This window comes from Empidonax traillii, unplaced genomic scaffold, assembly GCF_003031625.1.
Source record: "Empidonax traillii isolate 1590-97213 ecotype Southwest subspecies unplaced genomic scaffold, ASM303162v1 scaffold249:size1902748, whole genome shotgun sequence".
Taxonomy (NCBI): domain Eukaryota; kingdom Metazoa; phylum Chordata; class Aves; order Passeriformes; family Tyrannidae; genus Empidonax; species Empidonax traillii.
In genome coordinates this window covers 496190-518070 of record NW_020955442.1, presented here as the reverse complement: position 1 = coordinate 518070, position 21881 = coordinate 496190, and the positions used below count along the sequence as shown (strand labels likewise).

At 38.9% G+C, this 21881-nt stretch overlaps 1 protein-coding gene across 5 annotated transcripts in view; it reads right to left on the bottom strand.

Moving 5' to 3' along the window:
• MARCH6 (membrane associated ring-CH-type finger 6) overlaps positions 1-18808 on the bottom strand; it is a 47743-nt gene extending 28935 nt beyond the window's left edge. For 2 of the 5 annotated variants that reach the window (XM_027889014.1, XM_027889018.1), the window contains exons 1-7: positions 18711-18808; positions 13856-13952; positions 12929-13002; positions 5344-5487; positions 3861-3933; positions 1719-1887; positions 163-355 (exon numbers count right to left, since the gene is read on the bottom strand). In XM_027889014.1, coding sequence (XP_027744815.1) covers positions 163-355; positions 1719-1887; positions 3861-3933; positions 5344-5487; positions 12929-13002; positions 13856-13952; positions 18711-18729 — 769 coding nt within the window. In that variant the 5' untranslated portion in view covers positions 18730-18808. Of the gene's footprint in view, positions 1-162; positions 356-1718; positions 1888-3860; positions 3934-5343; positions 5488-12928; positions 13003-13855; positions 13956-18139; positions 18162-18710 lie in introns of those variants that run through there. The other 3 variants (XM_027889013.1, XM_027889015.1, XM_027889016.1) reach the window with 2 other exon arrangements.
• Positions 18809-21881: the final 3073 nt, after the last annotated feature.

Genomic DNA, 21881 nt, shown 5'->3' with positions numbered 1-21881 from the left:
AACTGCTGCTAGCTTTTCAGCAAGAAAATGCTTCAGCACTCAAAATGAAATTTGCACGAGTGGGAATTTACACAGCTTCCTTGAATTATGACAGTTCTATATTCAAGGGTCTAATTATATTTAATAAGAACTAGAACATTACTGTTTTGAGTCACCTGTTACCTTGTGCTCCATTGTTTGCATCTGCTGCATCTTCTACTACAGCATCTTCTTCATCTTCATTATCCTCCTCCTCTTCATCTACTTGTTCTTCTTGAATTTCAGGGTTCTCTCCTACAACTACATTCTCAGCAGCTGGGTTAGCAGGTTGGTCAAGCACAGCATTTTCAACACCTCCATTTACAACAGCCTGAGCCTGCAGAAACAGGATTTAGTATTCCGTTAAACTCATAAACCTTTCTCCATACTTTTATCAATGTATGTATATGAAACTGAATAGTATTAAAAGATGTCAATAATATAGGTCCTAGACAAGCATTATATATTTGGGACCACTAAACCTTTAAAAACAGGAAAAGAAACATTCAAATTTCTTCACAGAGTAGCTCAGGTAGGAAAGGATCTCTAGAGAACATGTAGCCAACACAACTGAAAGCAGGGTCAGCTACAGCAAGCTGAGCAGTGCTGTTTCCTCTTGGCTTCTAAGTAACTTCAGAGGTGGAAACTTTACAACCTCTCTGACCAACCTTTTCCCTCAGTCGATCACAGCTAAAAACCCACTTTTTTTTTTTTGCCTGAATGGAATTTCCTGTATTTTAACTTAAGCCTATTGCCTGATGTCCTGTCACTCAATGCTATCAAAACAACTCTGTCTTCTTTCCACCATCATATCACTAACATTTATGCTAATAGACTAATAAGGTCCCTGAGCCTTCTCATCTCCAGGCTGAACAATTCCAACTCCCTCAGCCCCTCATCATATGTCAGATTCTGCAGTCCTTTAATAATTTTTGTTGGCTCTTCCTTTCACTCACTCCAATATGTCAATGGCTCTCTTGTACTGGGGGAGCCTAGAATCAGATACAGCACTCCAGATATGGCCTCACCAGTGCTCAAGAGAGGGGAACTCTCTTCATCTTACAAAAACTATTATTATATTTGAAAGATGGTAATTCGAGGCCAACTGAGCCAGTCACCAAAGTGAGAATTTCCACCTCTGTCTTTAAAAAGCCTGACATTTATTAAAAGAAAACAAAATTTAGAATTATTTCCTTCCTATGCACGTATTGTTTTTATCATCTCTTCTCCCACCAAGAGGCTCCTGTAAGCACTAAAAGGGTGCACGTGTGTGTTGGGGCTGAAGGGAGGACAGAGAAGCTCCAGCTTCAGTGGTTTTACAAAACTTACAACTGATTTGAGAAGAGTGAGTTGTTACCTCACAGACTCAGACTACTGAAATACTCATGAAAGACAAAATAAAAGCAAGCTGATTCTTCATTGACTATGCCTGAGAATTCATCTTTATATGCACAAAATTATCTTAAAAAAAGTGTGAAGATAGAGACATAAGGCTCTAAACAATGTTATACAATACAAACAACTTCAAAAACATAACAGTGGTGTCACTAAGTTTATACAGGAACATATATTCAACTTCCGCTAACAAACAAATAAAGATACCATCCAGTAAAACAACATCACCGGGTTCTGGTCATTTATTTATTCACAAAATCACATTTCCTAAATTTATGATGAACCACTGAGCAGTTAAGTTTTACCTCATTTTGTTGACCGACACCATTGAGTGGCTGTTGTTGATTTTGTTCTAACCACTGTGGTGCTCCTCCGTGGACAATCTGTTCACGTAACCAAACAAGGCTGATAAATGCACATAGAGTGCACGTTACCACAAAACAGCCCTGTAAACAATCAGCCAGTAAGTTCTCCCTGTTAAAGGAAAAAAAAAAAAAAGTATTAACAACAAAAATATTTTGCTAGTAAAACTAAATTCAGTCATTGGTAACTATCACAAACCCTTCTAGTCCAAATTAACAAATAAACTGGCATTTGTGCAAAAAGCTGAATTTATTTATGTGTCTAGGTGAAGAAAGCATCTAGACATAATTTTAATTTAATTTAAAAAAATCTGTTCAAAGAAGGCTTATTTTAGGAAGGCTGTATGCACCTGTGTACAAATGGTTTAAAGTGACAGGATACATACTGATTTGGAAAAGGTTTTATTTCCCTCTGGTTTGGTTTGTGAAATTATTACTGTAGTAAATATTCTTGTAAAACAGGATCTGACCAAATATTATGAAAATTTTAAAGAGCAGCTCAGGAAAAACAATCTTTAAGAATAGCAAAGCTACTTAATAGTCACAGTAGTCGCTAGGTAAATGGTTTGATACAGTAAAAGGCTTTTTGAAATAGCTAGTGCATTATATCCAGTCCACTGAAGCATTTTATCTGCTGAGCTACCCTAACCAGAAGAATGGAACTGCAGGGCATCCCTTCAACTTCTCTACATTTCAGGTAGTATTTTACCCCAGATATTATCTCTGTACTTTAAGTCCTAATCTATCAGGTCATATATAACTGTAAAGGAGCAGCAAAACAAAGTTCAGCCAGCCAACTGAAACTAGGGTTTCATGCAATTAGAGGTACTTAAACCATCTTAAGCAAACCTCATCCCTAATTTCAGGTACCTCCTCCCACTTGTTTCCACCCTTGCACTACTCCTTGACTACAGAGAATTTGCTCAGAAAACTACAGAATACTCTTTAATAGCAAGTAAGAAACATGCCACACTAGTACTCTGCCACGCCCATAGAAGCATCAATCTGGTTCTCCTTGAAGCCACACACTTGTGCCTGCACAGCACAGTGAATAAAATGGGGACATGAAATCCACAATGAAAAGAGGCTACTGTAATTGTCTCTGTCAAAGAAATAAATGTCAAAGCACAGTTTCACAGGCCATTCAAATCTGACAAATACTTGAGTCCTTTATTTTCTCCCTAGTCTGTAACAGACACAAGATGAGGTGCTCAGGTTCATTTGTTTCAGATTCTTCTCAGAAAAATAAAAACAGAATCTACACTTCAGAGACAACAGGAAAAATACTCTAGATAGACCAAAAAAAGCTCCTCTCTCCATCAGTAAAAATTAAATGTAACATGACCTGAGATCTCAAATCAAATAGCTCAACTGAAATGACTTCGCTGAACTGCATAGAACATTCATTCAAAATTTGCTTGATGTGCAACTGACTCTACCTAAACTGAGTTTCACTTCCTCATGTTCAAGATAATGAAAAAGAACCAGCCTGAAATTCTATCGTTTGGTATTTACTGATTATTTAAGTAAAATTGATTTTAAAAGGACAAAGACAGACATGGTGATTGAAGCATTAAAAATCCAAGTATCAGCTAGAAGAAAATCTGATAAAAAATAAACCCTATCACGTAAGAGACTCAGAATGGATAACATTAAATTCAAAGCATAAAAATGCAATAAAGAAAACAGAATGTGACACTACAGTAAGACATTTATTAATAATCTACTATGCAGCATCTGATTGAAACCATAGGAAATCAATTTTTTTAATTATGTGTAACTTTGCAGTGTAAGTTTTCTTTATATCAAATACAAATCTCTATTACCCAGGGCCCACTTTGTACAGTGAGCTTTCCAGCTCCAAAAATCCTTGAATAAGGGAACTGCAAAGCGAAAAAATTTCTACTGTAATGCTGTTGGCCATACGTCTCATTATGCAAAGCGTAAATAACGGGCAGTTGCTCAGGTAAGATGGTGGAAGGTAATGAGCATAATTGGATGAAAGGGACACCAAGTGCCAAAGCAACCACTTTCATGGCAATCTGACTAAAACAGTTCTTAGTACCAAACTCTTTAGGTACTTACGTTGACAGAATATCTAATGGCAGTGTCAGTAGTGAGCTCACAGAGCCAGTAAACAAGCACTTGTAGATACGACCTGAGTGAATAAACAGAAGAATAAATTTGATTTCGGTTATAGCCTCACTCGGACCACAAGTACCCTTGTTTCACCTGATGTCCAACTAAATTTATGGCAAGGAAAAAAATCTCAACTTTCAGAGAATGAACAAAACCCAAGACCATATACAAAGAGTGGAACAAAACTGTATTTATTTTAGCTGTATATTCTTGAAAAGTATACATTCAAAGTGTAAGCATTGCCATACTAGGTTAGATCCAAGATTCATCTAGAGCTGTCTCCAGCATGGTCACACTAAGGGAACTCCAAGGAAGAATATGGAAACAGGTTAAAGATACTTGCAGTGATACTTCCTCAGTACATTCTCATATGCTTCATGCAAAGCAGCTCACTTCCTGTGCCATAATATCTCATTGCTAATTAATCCCTGATGGACTTTTCTCCCACCATTAATTTGTTCAACCACATTTTGAACCTGTATAACCTTCTGGTATAACAATATCATACAGCAAGGATCATCACCATTTCAGTATCTGCTTTAGATAACTGTTTTATGGATTAATACATGATGCTAGTCAATGTTAGCCTTTGACCATGATTGTTTGGCCACATAAGCTTAAGAACTAGGCTATCGGTGTATAAAGTCTGCTTCAGAAAATTAGGTGATACCAGTATTGTGCTACTCTCAAACTAAGCCTGTGCCAGCTACAAATAAAAGCATAGAACATACTGAGAAGCTGCTTGGGGAGATGCATCTACTCCCTGCTCTTTTGTTCAGTGGGTATATTGTGGTTTGTAAAGATGCACTTCCGATCATTTCCTTGACTGAACACTACATTCCTTTTACCTTTCTCCACCTTCTCTATATTTTTAGCTTGTTAAAACATCAATAGCTCTCTTTCCATCCATATTTGCAAAGTGAACTTCAAAATGGATACCGCAGTAATTTAAATGCACACTCTCTTTTCTTTTGAATTCCTTTACTACTTAGAGACTTTGTTTATATTTTTTAAGAGTTTTACTATGTAATTTGGTTAAGGAATTTTACTTTACATAGAAAAAGATAAATACTGTACTTTCATTTATAGATGGTTAGAAAGAACAGGACAATTCTTCTATTCTAATATTAATAAATGGTATCAAATAAAAATGTCCATGTAGTTTTTAAAGAAGATACTTGAAAAGAGGCATTTTATTGGAATAAGAAATTTAAAAGCCCTTTCATGCATTTTCTCCTGTGTCTTAATACCTTCCTGCATTGCACTACTGGCTTAAGAGTCAAATAGGTAGAACTGAGTGAAAGTAAGGGAAATGATGTCTTCGATTTTTTTTTTAAATAAACCAATAATGGTCTCACAAAACTTTGTTGCAGAAAGTGGTCTATTTCCTTGTGTACAAGAGTATTATGTACAAAAAATTAATACTTACATGCAGTAAGAGGTACTACTCCCAACCACGCAAAGGCCACAAGTGTATAATGAAACCAGTATCGTATTGCTGTGCCAATACTTGTAACCAGTCCAGCGAAGATGTCTTGGATTGGAAGCCTTGAAGGCATATCTGGGGAATAAACTGTGTAGAAAAGGCACTTATGAAATCGTTTGTCCTTTAAGGAAGCATTTATGTGAAGGTGCTGCCAACTACAAAATATTTGTATCTGACAAAAGCTTACCAGAGAAATAAGGATATTTTACAGATTCTCAAGAGATGACTCCAAGCAAACAACAAAAAAATTTCACATTTGTTACAGTTTACTGGGTGGAATGGGAAAATGAATAAACTCCATACTAGTTTTTGAATTAAGTTTTCTTAATAGCTTTATTTATCAATTCAATAAACTCCAATTACCTCAAATAAGCTCATGAAAAAGCAGATTTTAAATGCAGTAGCCCTCCCACCCAACACTACTTCAAAGATACCTCTGTCTATTACTTATAAACCTAGTTCATGGAAGGAGCACAAGGAACAAGAGCATTTTGCAATTTTGCAAGCTGTCCATTTCTTTGTGCTAGATAATTTGCTATGCAACAGCACACACACAAAAAACTCCCTGCAAAATAAAAGCAGAACACAGAGACGAAAATTGAAAGGAGCTGATTAAGTATCTACATTCATTGAAATTTACACACAATGACTTTTACTTTCAACAGGTATCTACTTCATACCATGCAAGATTTCTTTAAAGAACATCCCTATTACAGAAAAAAATGCAAATTTCTCACCCTGTATAGATATTTTCATAATAGTAAGTTGTCTTGATTTTTTAAAATTCAGCACCTAAATATTGCATAAGCCCATCCCTACTCAAAAGCCAAGGAAAACAGTGATGAGGTTTCTTTTGCAAACAATTAGAAAACATCTAACGATTTAATTACATCTGCTTAATGTCTACACACATAAGTATACCAAGAATTGGTTATGCACACTATCAGTAACAGATTTGAATAACAAAAGATAAACTACAGTTGGGAGTTGCACAAAGACACTGCTGCCTGGATGTCTGTTACGCTGGAAACACCTGCACTTGAAGACTTTACCATAAGGGACTATTTTTTAAAATCTCATATACTTCTAACAATTTTTATAAGAACAAATAGAAAAAAAGATTCCCTTCCCTCTCATGGACAATCCTTTAAGAGCCTAAGAAATACTGCATTCTGCTGTCTACCTGCATGCCCTTTTCCTACATTCCTAATCATCCTTTTACTAGTCTCGGTGAAGAAGCCTCTACAGGAGAAAGAAATTGTTTTCTCTCCAGGGCTACTTCCCTAAGCTTCTGCATTGTAAAGAAAACTCAAGCACAGGGAAAATCAGTGTCAACTTGCAGAAGTAGTCAAAGAACAGGGAGAGATTGCTGCACTTCAACAAGATGTGGATTTGACACAAAGTAACAATAAAAGAGTAACCCTTAGACAAATCGTAACTGGTTTAAAATGTCAAAGCTCCTTATTCACCAGGTAGCTGGCAAGGAACTGGGATTCTTAAAAGAAAAGACTAAAAGTATAACACTAGGGAAGTGTATCTGTGACAACTGACCGAAGGAAATTGAAAGCAGGACACAAACATATTTTGACACTGTCTACCAATTTGCAATTTTCTTGCTACTGAAACAGATTAAGTACACAATTTGGTACCATAGAAAACGCCAACTGAAGTCTTACTAATGATCTCTCAGTTCACACTGAACAAACATTCTGGAAAATTTCTGCCAGAGAAGAAAGAAACCTTTGTTAAGGGTGCAAAAGAATATGTTCTTACAGTGTATCTGTTACATATTTACAGGACTACTCAAGACAACTCACCAGATACTTTGAAATCTTTTTGATTTTCAAAAAAATGTATTTTGATCAACCCTTTGGAACTGCAATAAGCACTACACGGAAAACATTAACTTTATATTAATGATTTACATGTTAGAAGTTGGAAGAGCTTAAAAAAAAAAAAAAAAAGCCTCTTTCAGGAATTACTGATCACTCACACAGGGAACTGTAAAAATGGATGGTCACCCTAACTCAGTAAAGCTGAAGTGGTTATAAATGTTAGCAGTTCTACATACTAACTTTTCTAAAGGCTTTAAGATTACAGCTGAGCATTCAAATAAAAGCACAATGTAGCTACTACTCAGAAAACAAGCTATATCACTCACATTTTAACAACCTGATGATTTTTTTATGATTTCAGGAGGTGGAAGGTAGGGATGGGGTAGAATTCTGGTTTTCCTGTGCACTGTCACACCTCAAAATATATAAAGTTTCTACCACTAGAAGCTTTAGACCATGATGATAAGATAAAGCCCTTCTATGTCCTACAACATTGTGGTGGGTGAAATGCAAAAATTCCTAGCATGACAGGAACCCTGGTGTCCAAGCACAGTGTGGCACCGAAGTCTGTTGTCAGTGATTTTCATAGCTAATCCCCCACTTGTGTCTGTCATCTACTGCCATTTTCTCTCCACATTCCTTTTATCCACTCCACACTCCCACTTTGAGGCCTGAGACTTTGACCCACAGCATGCATCCTCTTCATTCCCTTTCAACTTGTCCTACTCATCCTTCCTCCCTCCCTTAATTCCTATCCCAAGTAATCTTTCCTAAGTCAATTTGAGAAACCAATTTCCTGCATTATTTACCAGAGTTTCTCCAAATAAAAATCTTTCTAACTAGAGACCAATCAAAACATTATTTTTTTACTACAGCATGAAATTCAAATAGACTTTGGTTGAGCTTTTCCTAGGTTTAATTTCTTTGAGCTGTATAGGCCACAGAAAAACTACTAGAAAGCTTTTTGGATACTCAGGTCACACCTATGCAGCTAACTGCTACTTAAGTTGTCAATACTAAATTTGGGTATCTGGCTATTTTCAGGAGGTGGGGTTTTGTTCCACCCTTCCTTCCCCTCCTGTAAGCCTAACTTTTCCAGGAATACAAATATTGATTTTACTTTTCTAAAGCAGATAGCATGACAAAAATCTGCTATTGCACTGACACAAATGAGGTAGGAAAAACACACGGCTACGTTTAGAAACTGCCATTTAGCCTACTTCACAGAATCTCCACACTTACAGTCCTCTTACCCACAGATTTTCCATTTACTATTATACTTGCAAGCAATTTATATGCCACCATAGTCATCCTTGTGCACTGACCATGAAATAAGACCATGTAACTTATAAATAAGAACATTCATTTAATAGCTCATGGGTTAAAGCGTGGGTTTGGTTAAACAGCACTTGTGAGTTATTCTTTAAGTTGGACTATGTGATCTTCAAGAGATCTTCCAACCCAAACCACGTTTCTGTGTTTTACATTCTTGAGACATATGGAGACATTCCTCTAGACTGCTAAGGTAAAAGGAGAAAAACTCCACCCCTTCTCATGCAAGCCACAGGTTTAACAAACACATGAAATGATTCATATAAATCTCAACTGTATGGATACTCTGCATCCTGGAACTGGCAGAAGACACACTGAATTCTGTGCCAGAATGTTGTATTTTGTTTCAGAAGTTTGTTTTTCCAAATCAGTCTTTCCAGAAATGCTGAAGCTATGGAGTACTATTTTAAAATTTGCCAAAAATGAACAGGTAAAAAAATCAGCCCATTACATCCTTCAATAAAATCCTAATTACATGATAATTGATAAACCCAATAAAATGGGCCACTCAGCATAATTACAAAGTTTCTCAGATATTAAGAAAAAAATTCAAGATCAAAAAGTTTGGAAGTGTTCCTATGAAAACATGCAATTATTAAGTGACTTTTTTTGCACAAGTTACTTACAAATATGAATATATAATTGAATATTGAATTATATCAGAGCGATACTCCTTTTTCTTTATCTTAAAATCTATGAACCATGAACTCTTTCCAATTCAGATACCTATGCTAGTCTCATCTGGAAGGTTTTAAGATGATCAGAAAATATCAAGGCCTGGATTAATTGAAAATTAACGAGTTAATTGAAAAAGACTCAATCTTAAGTATTGAACTTGGAGAATCTCAATGTGCTATAAGCTATCTTAGGAGCTCCATCAATCCAAATGATTCACAGGAACCATGAATCATTTGTGTTCCTGATCCAACAGATTTTCACATTAAGAGCTACAGGTGAACAAAGGCAGCAAACAAGAAGAAAGGAAGAACAGTAACAAATCAGGATTGGAACAATACAAATAGTGAGGTCCTAGTGCATTCAAGCTTTCAATTAGTAACTTTGCATGCACAAATCAAAAGCTTACGTCAGATTATAATAATTCATAAATGGAAGAACACCCTGCCCATAGGACTTCCTTCATTTTTACAGTCTTTGTATTAACTAAGCTTGTGCCATTGTATCAATCACTTGCCAGCAATGAAGCTGCACAAGGAGCAGAGAAATTAACCCATCCCAATCTCCAGCCAAAGATCAGGTTAGTCTGCTTCTGTATTTGTGTTTTTACAATATTTATATTAGGGTTACCTTCTACAAAAAGGAGAAAAAAAACCCTGTATTTTCTTGGGAAATACAGCCATACCTTCTTTCATGGCTCAGTGCTTATGAATGTTTAGTGTGACATCAACAGAAGTGCATCCTTGCACATGACAAAGGAAAGCACACGTGGGGAGGGAAAGCATACATAGCAGTTGCCCTTTAAAAACTCAGAAAACTTAAGATTCAAAAATGAAAAGGACCTTGACATAACTAAAAAACATCCAAAGCTATTTTTTATTTTTAATGGTTGTATTAATTCATAAGCTGAAGAACTGCAGAATAGGAATTAAATTTAAAACAGAAAAACCTTAGCTTTAAAGCATTCAGCTGAGAATCGAGTCATTTGGCTACATGACTAAACACATTTAGAGAATGATGCTATTATTCAAAAGGAAAATCCATTCCTTTGTAGTCCTGCCAAGATGCAAGGGGAACCTTCTCCTCTTTCCTTCCTTCCAAACATTAACTAAACTAGCAGTTCAGGTGCTAAAGAAATCACAAGATGTCATACAACTTAAAAGAATAAATGCACTAGAAATAGTTTACGAATACTTCATACACCAAAAGTTACACTAGCAGGGGATCATTTTTGACAGAATGACAGCAACAGCCTTAACAAGCAAACCAAGCTCAATAAGAGAGGAGTCGCTGGTGTTCCTGCACTACTATTCTCAGCTTAATGCCTGTCTGTTGAAGCCCAGATATTAACTACATACATGCATTTATTGGACCACATCTCGTGGTGAATTAACTTATCTGAAAGTGTGTTACACCTGGCATGGTTATAGGCCAGATCCAAGTTTGCTTCCATGACTGGCATATACATCAATCCCTTTTCTGCCTTATCATTCTCTCCAGCATCTGTGACTTTTTCCCAACTCCCACAGGCAGATCCAGCTTCCAGACTGGGAAGCCGTATTATGTTTCAAAGAAGGAGGGGTAAGACAAACTAACTGTAACTGCACAAGCCTTGGGTGCAAGGAACCAGGGAAACAACACCACTGGATAGAGAGGGCAGGAGGAATCTGTGCAGGGAACCTGACATGCGCTACCACTGTGTGCAGCCTGGTACAAAAAAAGCACACAAAATGTCGAAAGCAAAGAAGAAAACATTATCAGCTCAGGCTTTTCAGTGAGGGGAGTGGCAAGTGTGTGACATGAGGATAAGTAGACCTTTCCTAGAGGCTGAACGTGGAGGAAGTACTTTATTGCACGAGGAAGAAAGAGGTTCACTTACTACCAATGTCAAAGCTCCTATGACAAATGATACCTTGTTAACCCACAGTAACTCAACTATGTTTTCTCATGTCTGTAACCTACAATTACATTACAGGCTGTGCTGCTAACAGCTGTGTCAGTCAAGGATTAACTTCTGCAGGAACACCTCTGCTGATAAGGGCAGTGACTAAGCCTCCTCTTATCAACACGCAACACGCGTGTAAAGTGTATCCTATATCCCAAGGAAAACACTATACACTTTCATGGTTTGTTTTGGGTTTTTTTATACAAAACTAGAAAGTCATCTTTCTTCTTAACAACTAATAAATCAACAAAATGCCATTTTCTGGTCTTGCACACTAAATTCTGTAGAGGACCTGGTAGCAGAATGCAATTTTGGAAGTGGATAATAACTGGGGATCACTCTTAATTTGCAAAGCTTCCAGAAAGCACCAATGTAATACCTTTATAAAAATGTTTGACAAATAAAACCTGCAAGCAGATGATCTCTTTCTTACATTTCTTATACAGGTCTCTGTAGTATTTAAAAATAATAACCTGAAGCATTTCAACAAATTATATGATATTATCCTCATAAGACAGATTTAATGTTGTACCTTTCACTGCTGGTCTAATGTGTTAAATTAATTGTTGGCAGAAATGCAAAATACTGAGTTTCAGCATACAGAAGGAAGGTAGACCACAGGATTTTTGGAAAAGAAGATGCCTGAATTAAACCACCTTAGCCTCGGTTTTCTCTACCAAAGTACAAAACTAGTAGGGAAGAAACCAAAAAAACAAAAACCACAAAACCATAAAAAAAGGTGAGAAGGGAGCAGGAGATAGGATGAGTGACCAGCGACCCTGAAAAGGAGCTTTGATTTTTATTGTACTACACACCTGAAACAGTCAAACCATCATCTTTCCCAACTCAAAACAGCTTCTACAGTGCAGATACACACCAGGGGTTTTTTGGCGTTTTTGTTGTTGTTGTTTGTTTATTTTGTTTGTTTTTTTTTTTTTAAATTACATATCTTCAATATGAAGAACCGAGTTTAGCAGTTGTAAGGAATAAATCAGCACAAGTAAATGTAAAGAGAAAAATGTAGCATAAAACACACTACCTGCTCAACAGGCAGAAAGCTGGCAATACTAAATAACAAGCCTAGCCTGCCACCAAGCCAAAGGACCTCACCTATTTCTACTACAATCAGTTAAAGTGTAATTAAGAATCCTCTGGGAACTATGTAAAGATACAGTAATTCTTCATTATAAGTTGCCTAACTTATTCAGTTGTATCTAACATATAAAGCAATATAACACTGGGTAGTTACTGTATCTTGACTGAAAGGTAAGGGGAACAATCATAATTTGCATTATCTGTCAAGATCATTTGAACTGAAACTGACAGAAGTCAAGTGGTAGTGTCGCAGGTAGATCATTCAAAGCAAACTGAAAACTGGTGTTCAAATTCAAATTTTGCTGTGGTTTCACTTTACCATTCAGACTTACAAGCACATTTATCAGTGAAGCTGAAAACATGCCATACTCTGTAATATCGGCAACAAAAGAATGGGACTGAGGCTGTCAGAAAAGGCACAGAATAATACTTCTTTTATGTCTCATGCAAGATTATGAAAGAACCAAATTATCCATTGTTTCAACATTTCCCACAGTCCGCAATAATATGCATAAGAACTGCAATTCAAACAAGAATATAGAAGTTAAAACACAAGTTTGGATCTATCATGCTGAATGAAAAAGTAATCATACATACTAAGAGAAAAAGAAACTCTGAAAAAATAGGAGCAGTAAAACATACTTACTTGGTGTGAAAGCAAATCTGTGCTTACATAATTCACAGTATTCTTTTCTGCTGTGTTTAAGCCACTGAACTAAGCTGCAATAAAAAGTGATCATATTAACACATTTTATATATCTCTCTGCCCTATCCCTCCACTGAGGAAAACACCAATTCTCTGTTTTCAAACATAAGTCAGGATATTGGTACTGTCAAGCAGGACTTTAACCAGCATGTTCATTAAATCCATTTAGGCCATCAAGGAAGTTTTTAAAAGTAAAAAAAGGTAAGCTGACACACATCACTTACATTATCGATAAAGTAAATTCTTAAGGTATATTATTGATCAAAGCAGGCATCCTGGCATGGACACCCACTAGTGACACCACTTCTTATTAATACTTCGAGATATGACATATAGATGCACACAGCTAAGATTTAGAACTGTTGTATTTGTAAAAGAACAGCTATTAAAATACTATCAAAGGAAATGTGTGCTATAGACCAGAACTACAGTTTTCACTTTAACACTTCCTGATAAAACACACCTCAAAATGACTGAAAAGTACTAGGGTATTTTCATTTCTTGCAATGAGTTTAGATGCTCTTTCTATTCACAGGCTGTAAGTGGCAGAAAATGCCCCAACATACTGATTTTTCTGTTTAGTTTTCACAAAGCTGACATATGATCAGAACTGTAGTCCCAAACACAAGCAATTGTCAGAACTTTCTTTCTGTATATAATTAAAAATTTTTTGTGAATTGTAATGAATCATTACACAAAAAACATCAAAATCCCTTACACATTTCCACTGAAAAATGGATTTTTCTTACTAGTTAAGCTGAAGACTCTAGAAGTAGTGTTTTAAAAAACACACTATTGAATTTTAATTAGAAAAAAAAGTGAAGAAAGCTACAGGCACCATTTAGAAAAATTAAGAAAGCTACTCACCATTCCTGATGAATAAATTTAATACTGCCAGTACACACACATGGATGATAGAGGGGTTTCTCAGGAGTTCCTTCAGACCGACAGACTCGGCATATATCTGCTGACAAGGACGAAAAGCTTATTACACCACTGCTTAAAGGACTCAAATTTACAAGACAAATTATACATGAAGCCAGAATAAATTGAAAGAGGATGAAAGACAGATTTCATCTGATGCAAGACAAAGACCGAGAGATCAACAGAAAAAGCAACAAGAATGTTACCTGCTTGATCACGTTATAAAAACTCAAGACAAGTCTTACAATATTTTCAAGATTTCTAGGGAATAGACACAGTTAAACTACAGCAGGAGATGTTTTTTACCTAAACAGTTATTGCTAAAACAACATACAAAGTATTAAGGATAATCTTCCTGAAAGTGGAGACTTAGAAATGTAAAAATTCAATCTGAATTTTGAGCAAGTTAAACAAAGGCTAAGCAGAAGAGATTTAATAACGTCCAACAATGACTTAAACGAGTTATTTGCTCTTATTAAACCTAACATGGATGTTGCTTCAGTGCTCTTGATTAACAGAAGAAAAACCACCAAAATAGACAGAGGTATTTTCTGAGTTTGCTACCCAATGTGAATAAAGTCAAACACTTAGCAGTCTACTGTTTAGTCACAAGAGAAAAGACATTTTCTATTTCATAATTACTGTAATATTTCAATAGGTCCTGCACCTTCTTTATTCCCTATTTTTGATGTTTTCTTACAACTAAAGGTCACAAGATGTTTTGTGGACAAAGAAAGAGGAGCATAAATCCCTTCCTCTAAAGAACAGATGTCTATTTTAATATCATTCAGTTAGACACATGATTAAATAGAAATAAAAATCAAGTATTCTATCTGCTTATTGACAGATGCATGGTATCTTCCCCTTATTCCTCCTTTTATTTCTATCCAGGAAATGAACACAAAATGCCCATTTATATAGAATATGTGAGCTTAGGATTTTCTCTTTTGTTAATTATTTCTACATGAACCCCCATTCAGCAAACCTGCAAGAGTATAACACATATATACCAGAGATCATTGTTAGAAAAATGCCAAATGAAAGTACTGATGTAGGAATACTGCAAATATGCAATTTCAAGTGTGAGTTCACTGTTCATTGAGTATCATTGTTCTTGGTTGAAATCTTCAGAAGTTAATGCTTTTCTGCATAAAGTTCCAAAAGATACCAAAAATTATTTTTTTTTCAATAAAGAGGTCACAATATGGTCATAAACATAGAATTCAAGTGATTCAAAAGGAAAAAAAAACCCAAACAATTTCCTATCTATAAAAGTGATATTTGATTGAATTCATTCATGCAGCACAAAAACCTAGAACTAATAGAAATAGGTATTCAATATCACATCAGTGATGCCACAAAAAGACATAAAGAGCACTTCTGTCACAGCCCTATTGAGCAACAGCTTATCACTGCAAACATCAAGAGTCCCTGGTTTCTCTGCTGATAAGAATGACCAAAACTACTACTTCACCTAACAAATGATTCTTTTACCACAGAGAGCATTTCCAGATGGCTGCACAGGACAGGTCACTCCAGCTGACAGGCAGGCTCTACCCACTCGCTGTGGCATGCCCACCTCCTCCTGCATTCTTTCCAGTAGAGCTGTTCCATTACAGCAAGTTGACAACTTTGTACACTAGACTGGCCTCACAAAGGGTCAGACAAGCGCTACAACCAGCACAGGAGACAGAATGCGAAACCAATGCTCTAAGGATACTCTTTGGCACTAAAGAAAGCATGTTAGAAGCACATTGTTCCCTGAAAGATGCCCATAGCTCTCTGGATCTGCTCATTAATGGCCTGTTGATTCTCACAGCCGGCTGTTCACTTATTCTGAAAACTGTTGGGAAAAACCAACAGTTTTTCCATGGTGGTAGTGGATCAAAGGTTGGACTTGATTTCAGAGGTCCTTTCCCACCCATCTGATTCTATAATTTGCATTACTGATTACTGAAAACAAATGAATTCTGCATTAGAGGAAGGATTGCCTTTTTCAGTTTACTAAAATAAGTTAAAACTAAATTTTATTTTTTTCAAAGGCTATGAGAATTTCTAGACATTTCGACTTGTTTTATAAATCCAAATAAACATATTATGAGTGTATCGGTCTGGACTGTTAAGCAGTTGACAGCTTCAAATCAATAAATCCCACTAAGGGTCAACATGCAAAGCTATGCACCTTATGACCTCTGCTGTGTTCAGAGGGAATTCCACTGTGCAATAGTCACTGTTTTTCTATGTGTACACACACTTTGCATCCTGTTCTTCATGCACGTGTCTCAGAAAAAAATGACCTTGAATAATACAGTTCCTTCCTGTTCCCCCTCAGAATGATTCTACGCCTATCACCCCTCTGAATTTCAACACCGCAGTACCGAAAAGTGAATATTATGTTATTTAGCAACAAACTGATTCAACTAGAAAGAACTAGAATTACCTCTCATCAGTAAAACCTGGTATCTGGTGATTTCGAGTGCTATGGAGAAGCGTCTCTTAGATTCATCCTGAGGTGAAGTAGCTCCCACTTAGGTCTGACTGTTATGACCCTAAACTGCCTCTCTCATCTAAGCTCTCACCATCCAGTTCAGTTTTCTAGCTCCACAAGACAATTCAGTCAAGCACAAAACCCATCAGTACCACAATGACCATGATATCATTATCAGACTATCAGTAGTAAGGAAAGTCCCTCTGACACTGTGTAGCAGCTCAGGCACACAGTATTAGAACATGGATTTTCTCTTCCTTAAGGTACCAAAACAGTCTTTGCTGCTGCTGGTGTTTAAAGCTTTCTAACCTTGGCAAGCGGCGTGAAGGTCTAATAGTGGGAGCTGAGGTTTGAAACTGTAGAAGAACTTGTAACATTCTAGTGGTATTTATGGAAAGTGAGTATATAGATGAGTTACTTTCACACTACTACTACTCAGAGATTTTGAGGGTAACCTTGGTAAGACACAATATAATATCTAAGCCTGCATATATATGTGTGTTTATACATAAAAAACCTCCAGAAAAGTCCAAATTCTAATTGTAGAGTTTAACACAGAGGTTTAGTTAAAGAAGACAATGCCTTAAGATGTAACTTAACAACCCCCTTTTCTTTCTCTTCCTGGTCTTGTTGTTCACCTACTTAAGTCAGGTATGATCAAAGTCTACCACTGGTAACAGCCTCTTAACAAATTATCAACTATGCTGTTTGAATTAAGTCCACCGAGATGGATTTACCGACTACTGAAGTGGTGGAAAATCAGCTGGTCATTTCTGAGTATCCACTTCCCAGTTTGTCGAAATCCAAGTTTTCTGGCCAAGTGATCAAAGTTTCACTTTGTTAATTTCATCAGTGTGACTACTGCTCTACAGAGTTGCAGCAAGCAGTTTCCAGTATTAGATTTTAAAGCCACTAATGTTTTGATAAGTCATCAGTGTTCGTGACTATTAAAGATGTCTACATTACATTCTAAGGGACATTACTACAAAGGTGCTGTCTTATTCCATCCAGTGTTTCATGTTTTTCTACCTTTTTTTTTTCTTCTTAATCCTCTCAAGTTGGAAAATCAAGTGACACCAGGCAAAAAGCTACATTCAAAATGATGCCAAAGCAACAAAAGCCAAGACACAAAATGCTTTCCTTGGAACTGCCTTGCTACTGCAATATGTGTTTGTCCCTATTGCTTAAGATGACAAACAAAGTTCAAATACTGCAATAAACACAGCACATCACACATCCTTTATTTATTTTGGTTTGTGCTACAATATGAGGTCCTGGTTTATGGAAGTTCTCCAGTATCATCCTGAACTAAGCAGTCACTCAATGTACTCCCTCTCCCTCTCTGGAGACAATCAAACCCCACCTAGATGCGTTCCTGTGTAACCTGCTCTAGGTGACCCTGCCTTGGCAGGAGCAGATTATTTCCAGAGGTCCCCTCTAACCCTAACGATTTCTATGATTATCCGAGCAGAGCAAAAGCGCTGACAAAACATACCCATATTTGATATCAAGTAAAGCCCTTAAAAATGGAAAATCCCTTAAAAACAGAATCTACACTTTCAAAAAAAAAAAATCCCCAACCCCCCCAAAAACATGACTATGATCTCTTTGACAGCTTTCTCTTTAAAAAGAAGTTACTATGTACTAGTCTACCGTAGAACAGACAGAAAAACACGCCAGCTCCTGCATATTTCAATTTTTTTTCGAACAGATTTCCCAGCGCACACAACAAAGTTAACCTTGCATAAGGAGCAGCAGCTGCTCTCACTATGCGGCCCAGAGCGGACATTTAAGCTCCGCTGGGTTACAGGCAGGGTGGGACAGGCTCGGCGGCCCGGAGGGGGCCCGGGGCAGTGCTCTCCCCGCCCCAGCGTGCGCACCCCGCCTGCCGCCGCTTTAGGACCCCCGAGCCCCGCACTTTCCCCGAGCAAAGCCGCAGCCCCCGGCGGGCCCCGGTGTCCAGGTGCCCCGGCGCGGCCCATCCCAGCCCCGCTCCCGGTGTTCCCGCAGCACCGCCCCCCCGTTCCCTCCCCCCGCGATCCCCGGTGTTATGTAAGGGGCGCCGCGCGCGCCACCTCACGCACTGCCCCTCCCGCGGCCCAGCCCGGCCCGAACCCCGCGGGGAGCGGGGCCCGGGCACCTGCAGCCCCGGGACGCGGAAACCAAACCCCCCCCAACGGGCGCTGACAGCCCCGGCCCGCCCAGCGGGCCCAGCGACGCCCTCCCCGCCCCGGTCCCCCGCCCTTGAAGGGAGGCTGCCCCAGCAGAGCCCCCGCCCGGGGGTGTCGCGGCCCCGGGCGGTCGCGGTACCTTCCTCGGCGCTCTCCATCTTGCCGGGCTGACGCAGCGCCGGGCGGGCGGGCGGGTGGTGTGAGCGCGGGGGGCGGGGCCGCGCGCGGGGCGGACGGGCCGGCAGGGACAGAGCGCCGCGCCCGCCTTCCGCGCGCGCCCCCTGCCGGCCGCGGGTCCGGCGGGAGGCCCGGGAGGGGAGCGGGGCCGGGCCGGGCCGGGCCGGGACACACCGGGACACACCGGGACACACCGACCCTCGGGCAGCCCCCGTGGCCGCGGGACTGCCCCGCTCTGAATCACAGAATCCATCACAGAGTCAATTAGGTTGAAAGAGACCTCTGAGATCATCGAGTCCGACCGATGACCGAACGCCACTTTGTAAAACTAGACCATGTCTCTGAGCGCCACGTCCAGTCTGAAAGAGCTCCAGGGTCGGCGACTCCACCATCTCCCTAGGCAGCCCACGCCAGTGTCTACTCACTGTTACTGTGAAGACAGTCTTCCTAATGTCCGACCTGAACCTCTCCTGGCACAGCTTAAGACTATGTGCTCTCATCCTATTGCTTGTTGCCTGGGACAAGAGGTCGACCCCCCACCTGGCTACAACCTTCTCTCGGGGAGTTGTAGAGAGCAACAAATCCCCCCCCAAGCCTCCTCTTCTCCAGGCTAAACAACTTTAGCTCCCTCAGCTGCTCCTCATCACAACTGTGCTCCAGACCCTTCACTAGCTTTGTTGCCCTTCTCCAGACCTGCTCCAGCACCTTAACCTCCCTCTTGAATTGAAGGCTCTAGAACTGGACGCAGCACTCAAGGTGCAGCCCCATCAGTGCCGAGTACAAGGGAAGAATCACTGCCCTGGTTTTGCTGGTCACACTCTTTCTGATACAAGCCAGGATGCCATTGGCCTTCTTGGCCACCTGGGCACACTGCTGGCTTGTGTTCAGTCTCTGTTGACCAGCATCCCCAGGTCCTTTTTCGCTGGGCAGCTTTCAAGTCATTGTGCCCCCAGCCCATAGGACTGCATGGGGTTGTTGTGACCAAAGTAAAGGACCCGGCACTTGGTCTTGAACCTGTGTCAGTTCCTGGCCCTGCCACTGTGGGTGGAAGTGAGTAGGTGGTGCAATCAGGGTGGTGGGACAAGGTGGCCGGCAGGTGGGTCTGTGCTGAGGGCACCAGCCCTACTGGGGAAGAGCAAGGAAGTAGGACAAAATGTAGCCAGAATTGGTTCTAGGTTCTACTCCAAACTCAAAGAGAAACACTACCTTCCTAGGTGAAGTGGACCAGGCTTTGTTCCAGTGATCAGGAATGCATAAGCAGCCCTAGAAGCGGCCCTCCTTATCCTTCTCTTCCTCAGGGACAAGTGGTTACCTGTGCTCTTCTTCAAATCCCATCTCGCCTTTCATAGCCAGAACTTTCCAACAAAATTAATAAACAATTCAGTAAAGCACAAAATCTCTCTTAGCTTAATCATTTATATTTTCAGGTCTTGCTGGCCTAAATAGCTGAGGCAGCACACATTAAAACTTTGTACTCTGCCACGTGCACAGAAAGTTGTAGGTCAGTCGCTGGTGAGTTGGCAGGAACACAGTTAAGGAAGAAAACAATTTATTTCATTCAGGGTAAAGAGGAATTCTATACTGATGAAATGTATGCGTGTATTGTTTTAGTTTTCCATTGTGGCAGATGTTTTAACCCCCCTAGTTGATCAACGAGTCGTAGCAACTTTCAGCTCTCTTTACCATATGACCCTTTGTATCCAGACAGTTGTTAAATCATTTGCATTAGGCCTTTGGCCGTCCTGCCAGCAGCAGAGGGGATGGTAGTTCAAGTTTGGACTTAGAGTGCAGAGACAGCACATGCCCAAGCTGCAATTTTATAACTCTATTTTCTTAAACTGTAGCCACATTAGTACCTTCAAGATTACCTCCTTCAAGTTAGTGGGATATATGATACTGGCCTGTATAAGCAAAAATAAAATTAACAAAATAATGAAGGTTTTGTGTGGCCCTCCAGTAGCTGTATAATTGCAGTAAATTCCTGCAATAAAACGCATGTGGGCTATGCTACTATACTGAGTTCTTCTGTGTCCTCCCTCTCAGAAAGGCAAGGTGGAAAAATGCCCACTTATAACTTAAAAAACCCCAAACCTTTTACTTTAAAAATAGGCTCATTTTTATGTCAACAAATTATCTTGGTTTATTAGAAAAGTGCCAGCATAGTACTGAGGATATGAGAAATGTTGTAATACTAATTTTGTCTAAACAAGGAAAAACTGGTGAAAAAAATAGATGAAAAAGCAAAGAAATAGGGCACTTTAATTTCCTTGTACATTTGTAATTCCCACTCCTTATTTCCTAGAAATGTAACCACTTTATTGTTACTCTGCTGCAATAAATATAAATTAAATGTCATATAGAAGACTAAATTGTAATTCACATTCAAAAGGCCATGGCAAGATTAATGTATGTAATTCTCCAGTTTCGGTCTTTCATGTTAGGCTTCCTTAAATTAGATGAAAGCTTTTGAAAGGAGCTGCTATATGTTGCCAGTGAATAATTTAATTCCTGTCTGTATCTGCCTATTCCGCCATTTAAATTACCTAAAAAACATTACATGTTTTCCATCTTCTCAGCATTTAGAGAGAATTAACCCCAAAATTTTTTTCTTACTCATTGTTTCAGTTTGGGCTGCATAGTAGCTTACCAATAAACATGAGTCAAAGGCAGGCCATTATAATTTAAACAGAAAAAAATACAGTATTTTACTGTAAGTTAAATGAAATGAAATCTCTCTCAACCTTCTTGGTGGTTTTGGTGAATATATTATTAATCCTCACCTATTTAGTAATATGTTAGGTGTTCTTTGCCCAAGAAATACCCATGGCTTAAGTAGCTCTTATTTTCGGTACAGAGAAATATGTTAGAAACTTGTTATTAGCATCAGACTCTGAACAAAGTCAAGAATTTGTGCCAAAGGCACTGAATAAATATACTGGGGGAAAAAAAAAATCTCTTCTCCTTTTAAGTTATTATTTGGATAATGGAGGAAATATGGTAATTTTACAGGTGGAAACCGAAGACAGTAATAGATGTCAACCCAAGTCAGAGAAGGTTATGGCAAAAGGAAGGGCATGTTTACTGTGGATAGGAAAGTGGGAAAAGGACAAGATTCTTTTGAATGTGGTTTTAT